The following is a 5,674-nucleotide window of genomic DNA, read 5'->3' on the forward strand; positions in this document are numbered from 1 at the left end:
ATGGTGGTTACGTGGTACGTACATTGGTCAGCTGAACTGTGTACCTTAAATGCATGCATTTTATAATATATACATTATGCCTCAATAAAGTTGATGCTTAAAACTTTAAAAAAGTGACTGTAGCCAGGTGCAGTGGCTCACGCCTGTAATCCCAGCACTTTGGGAGTCCAAGGTGGGCGGATCATGAGGTCAGGAGATCGAGACCATCCTGGCTAACATGGTGAAACCCCGTCTCTACTAAAAATACAAAAAAATTAGCTGGGCATGGTGGTGGGCATCTGTAGTCCCAGCTACTCAGGAGGCTGAGGCAGGAGAATGGCATGAACCCAGGAGGTGGAGCTTGCAGTGAGCCAAGATGGCACCACTGCACTCCAGCCTGGGCGACAGAGCGAGACTCCGTCTCAAAAAAAAAAAACCAAAAAACAAAAAGCAGCCATCCAAGACAGGTGTCTGATTACATTCGTCTCTGGCTCTTTTCCATCCTCCCCCTTCCTCCCCCTTCCCTGTCTCTTCACCACAATCTAAAAAGCTGAGCAAATCAGAAAATACGTCCTAATCTCAAACAATCCAGGCCTGAACTGGGACAGCCCCCAGCATTTACAGCAAGAAGAGGTTTTCCTCAGCTCCCCTTCAGACAATTAAAGGCATAAATGTGGCCGGGTGCGGTGGCTCGCGCCTGTAATCCCAGCACTCTGGAAGGCCAAGGTGGGCGCCTCATGAGGTCAGGAGTTTGAGACCAGCCTGGCCAACATGGTGAAACCCCATATCTACTAAAAATACAAAAATTAGCCGGGCATGGTGGCGCGCACCTGTAATTCCAGCTACTCTGGAGGCTGAGGCAGGAGAATCACTTGAACTCAGGAGGTGGAGGTTGCAGTGAGCTGAGATCACACCACTGCACTCCAGCCTGGGCAACAAGAGCAAGACTCTGTCTCAGAAGAAAAAAAAGAAAAGAAACGGATGTCAGCTACCTACAGAAAAGGGGCCCAGCACTTCACGGCATGACTGACCTGTCTGCACTAACAAAGATGATCTCGAAGTTCTGGCCTGCCTCCTTGATCTTCCGGTAGGATTCCACCAGGACCCGGGTGAGGCTGCGGCAGGGCGGACACTGAAACACAGGACAGCAAGACCCGCTGCGTAACGCCGCTTCTCCACCTCCCAGCCACTCACCATCCGAGGCCGGGTTAGCAGGACTCAAGCAGGATTGGGACAGCAAAATCCCGTTCATGAAAGGGGTGGAAATGAGATGGGTGACGTGGCTACCCGGCAGGCTGAGGCCGGAAGATCGCTTGAGCCCAGAAGTTTGAGGCCAGCCTGGGCAACACAGCAAGACCTAGTCTCCTGAATGAGGCAAACATAAACTTGCCTCTCTCAATGGTGGGCATCTGGCACAAGCACCCGCATTGACCCTAGGCAGTGTGAGAGCAGGTAGCGTGAACTCATCGCATGGATTAAGAGAAATATCCAGGCCGGGCGCAGTGGCTCACGCCTGTAACCCCAGCACTTTGGGAGGCCAAGGTGGGTGCATCACCTGAGCTCAGGAGTTCAAGACCAGCCTGACCAACATGGAGAAACCCCATCTCTACTAAAAATACAAAAATTAGCCGGGTTTGGTAGTGTGTGCCTGTAGCCCCAGCTACTTCAAAGGCTGAGGCCGAAGAATCACTTGAACCTGAGAGACAGAGGGTGCAGTGAGTTGAGATCGTGCCACTGCACTCCAGCCTGGGCAACAGAGCAAGACTCTGTCTCAAAAAAAAAAAAAAAAAAAAAGAGGGCCAGGCACGATGGTTCGATGGTTCATGCTTGTAATCCCAGCACTTTGGGAGGCCGAGGCGGGCAGATCACCTGAGGTCAGGAGTTTGAGACCAGCCTGGCCAACATGGCAAAACGCTGTCTCTATTAAAAATACAAAAATTAGTCAGGTGTGGTGGCGGGCACCTGTAATCCCAGCTACTCGGGAGGCTGAGGCAGGAGAATCACTTGAACCCAGGAGGCAGAGGTTGCAGTGAACTGAGATCGCACCACTGCATTCTAGCCTGGATAACAGAGTGAGACTCTGTCTCAGAAAAAAAAAAAAAGAGGACTATCATTATAGATCAGTCAAAGAAGTCATTTCTTGCTGCTTTTTTCATTCATAATCATAAGCACTATTCAACCAGGCCTCAGGCACAGAACGCCAGAAGGCCGGGAAATTCCTGCCTGGGTATCTCACCCCCAGAAGCCAACCACAGCTGGGCCTGATGGGAACATCACTGCTTCCTTCTGTCTGAGCCAAAGGGGGTCCAAACACTCACCCAATGTGCAGAGAAATAGACGCCCACGTGAGACCCCTCCAGGCTGCTGCTCTCCAGTGACTGCCCGTTGTTTCTAAGCAAGGGCCCTGCAATGACTTCCCTGAAGGGTTTCGGTCCCCAGGGGAACTCCAGACCTGAAACAGAAAACAGATGGTAAAAGAGGGTTAAGACTCTTCTTGATGGCCTGGGACCCAGGGGACCTCAGAGCGGCAGGCGTGACAACGTAATCATCAAACTTGTGGACACACCCACAGCATCTGCGGCTAATACAGGAATCAAAGTAGAACCATACCCTGCCCTCCAAGCAACGGTTCCCAAACCTGGATGGTCACAAGGTCTGTCTTCCTGGGGCTGTTGAAAAGTACGAATGCCCAGGTCACATCCTGAGGCTGGAGACCCAGGGGCAACGCACAGATGTATATGCAAAACAAAACAGGCTCCCCAGGTAACTCTGATGAGGGGCTCGGTTTGGGAATCATTGCCTCAGGGCCTTGGGAATCAACCTGATACCCGGGATTGTGGATTCACATCCCAGCCGTCACATCCCAGTGGCTGTCAGCTCTGACTGTACTTGGAATCGGCTGGGGAGTTTTAAAATACCATGCTCCTGAGCCCCACGCCCAGGGATTCTGATTCCATCGCTCTTGATGGGCTCAGGGAGCCAAGTGAGAATTTAAGCCCTTATAAAAGAAAAGAGTAAAACCCACCCAGCCCAGATGGCCGATGTTCTGATGACACCCAAGCTCCGGGGAGGGGAGTTGGTAATATGCTTCCCGCTCAACTGAACCATGTTTTATCACAGGGTGGTCCATGGACCCACAGCCTCAAAGTCGCCTGGGGGCTGGGGGCTGGGAAGGAGGAGCACAGGCTGGTTGAAAAGGCAGGTGGTCGGGCCTTCCCGGAAACAAGAGGGATCCACAATGCTCTGGAGGTCGGGCTCGGGATCCGCACAGGGGCCAGGCTCCACGGCTCAGCCCCACGATCCCAGCACTTCGGGAGGCCGAGGTGGGCGGACTGCTTGAGCTCAAGTTTTGGGACCAGCCTGGGCAGCCTAGGGAGACCCGGTCTCTACAAATAATAAAAAATTAGCTGGGTGTCGCGGTGCACGCCGGGAGTCCCAGCTACACGGGAGGATGAGCTGAGCTCAGGAGGTCGAGCTGCAGTGAACCGTGATCACGCCACAGCACTCGGCCTGGGAGAGAGGGAGATACTGTCTCAAGAAAAAAAAAAAAAGGAAAAGCTTCACGCTTGGTTCCACCACGCCATGCTTTTTACTAAGGGCAATTCTTTGAAGTAGGTGGCATTTTTACTGGGAAAATGTGTGAGCAGGGTTGAATCTTCTCACTGGATGGATGAAGTGAGGGGAGGAGATCTCACAGCCTGTTCTCACTGCCAGAGGGAAAGACGCCACACGGACGGCCCTGGAGGCGGCGACTGGAGGAGCACGGCCCACGCGTGGCCAGCAAGACCAAGGCCTGCAGGGAGGGGCAGCTCCAAGCAACGAGGTGCACTCACCGCCAAGGCCAGGAGAGCGACGCGGGGGCTGGGACTTCGCTGTGTCATATTTTAAAGAGGAAAAACCCCACTCAGCCTGCCTCTAACTGTGAAGGCGGCAGCCGCCACGGACGCAGAACTAGAGGCAGGGGTCTGAGTTCTCCACTTTCCCACAGCCTCCGCGGCCCCCCAAACGGAGCTTCTTATGGCAGAGTCCATCTCTTTTGGCCCATGAATTAAAGCCCCTAGGAGGGACATTCTGATCCCTGTGAGAATCTTAAAACCATGTCCTAGGGAATACTATGATTTCACCAAGACGACATTCTCCAGCCACGTAAACCCTAGGAGGGACATTCTGATCCCTGTGAAAATCTTAAAACCATGTCCTAGGGAATACTATGATTTCACCAAGACGACATTCTCTAGCCACGTAAACCCACGTATATCTATTTCACGAGTACTCTCTCTACCGGTGGGACAGAGATTAGGGTAGGAGCGTGGAGAAGGAGGGGCTGGGTAATAAAAGGACCATATACACGTGCTGAGGTTTTACCTTCCGGGTCGTCTCGGATCACCAGCAGCCCGTTCCTGCACACAACCTTCCCAGTGGTGGCATCGAGGAATATTAGCGATGGAATGTTGGAAATTCGGTATTTGTTCCAAAGTTTGAGCTGTATGAAGAAAAGCAAAAGAAGGTGGTTAAGTCCAAACCAGATTCATTGCAGAGTTCTTTTGAGCCCCTTAGGCCTGGAGGCTGGATGAACGGGCAAGCGTTCAAGCACACAGAAAAGGATAATGGATGCCACGCAGGGCTGCTGGGCAAAGGGGCACGTTAACTACAATCCCACTGCCCCTCGGGGTCTGCGACAGTGCGGGGGACTCTGAGGAGGGGGGTGATGGTCCCACTGGCCCCCGGGGTCTACAACAGTGTGGGGGACTCCGAGGAGGGGGGTGATGGTCCCACTGGCCCCCGGGGTCTGCGACAGTGTGGGGGACTCCGAGGAGAGGGGTGATGGTCCCACTGGCCCCTGGGTCTGTGACAGTGCGGGGGACTCTGAGGAGGGGGTTGATGGTCCCACTGGCCCTCGGGGTCTGCGACAGTGCGGGGGACTGTGAGGAGGGGGGTGATGGTCCCACTGGCCCCCACAGTCTGCAGCAGCGCAGGGGACTCTGAGGCGGAGGCTGATGGAGGACCACACACATCCTGGAGAGTACTACCTTTCCACGTCTCTAGAAATCACAAAGATGAAGATGGATTCCACATCTTCAGAACACAATCAGACCACCAGGTGGTTAAGGAAGGAAGGGAAGGTTTTCACGAGAGCCTCGCCACCCTGGCAGGAGGCAACAGCAGCCGCTCTCCATGGCCCCTTCCCACCAAGGGAGGAGAGACGGGTTTTCCAACAGAAGCCACAGAGTTAGAATCTGCCCCCTCAGCCCTTCACCAGGTCCCTCAGCCCTTCACCAGGTCCCTGCACTTGAAATATCACAGTCGTCGTTACGTTCAGCCCACACAGCACCAGGGAAGCAATGCCCAGGGCCAGCCCCAACCCTCCGCTCTCGGTGCCGCGTAAAATACGCTTCAGTCTACTGGCAGATTCTTGAGGTTGTCTGTGCACACGGTCAGAGGTCCAGGGTCTAAGAGGAATAAAGCTGACAAAATGTCAATGCAAAGCCCAGGGCTGGAAGCCGAGTGTGGGCGGCCTCCTCTGTTCGCTCACTGCCGTCGGGGTGAAGCCTCCTCTGTTTGCTCACTGCCATCAGGGTGAAGCCCCCTCTGTTTGCTCACTGCCATCGGGGTGAAGCCTCCTCTGTTTGCTCACTGCCACTGGGGTGAACACCACACGGGCAGGTGACTGGGTGCTCTCAAACTTCCCCGCCAA

At 54.1% G+C, this 5,674-nt stretch overlaps 1 protein-coding gene across 2 annotated transcripts in view; it reads right to left on the minus strand.

Moving 5' to 3' along the window:
- Window positions 1-5,674, minus strand: part of NXN (nucleoredoxin) — a 171,206-nt gene that overhangs the window by 13,926 nt on the left and 151,606 nt on the right. For both annotated transcript variants that reach the window (XM_032137812.2, XM_058431885.1), the window contains exons 2-4: window positions 4,345-4,462; window positions 2,298-2,431; window positions 1,011-1,111 (exon numbers count right to left, since the gene is read on the minus strand). In XM_032137812.2, coding sequence (XP_031993703.1) covers window positions 1,011-1,111; window positions 2,298-2,431; window positions 4,345-4,462 — 353 coding nt within the window. The remainder of the gene's footprint in view (window positions 1-1,010; window positions 1,112-2,297; window positions 2,432-4,344; window positions 4,463-5,674) is intronic.

The sequence above is a fragment of the Hylobates moloch genome, unplaced genomic scaffold (genome assembly GCF_009828535.3).
Source record: "Hylobates moloch isolate HMO894 unplaced genomic scaffold, HMol_V3 SCAFFOLD_19, whole genome shotgun sequence".
Lineage (NCBI taxonomy): Eukaryota > Metazoa > Chordata > Mammalia > Primates > Hylobatidae > Hylobates > Hylobates moloch.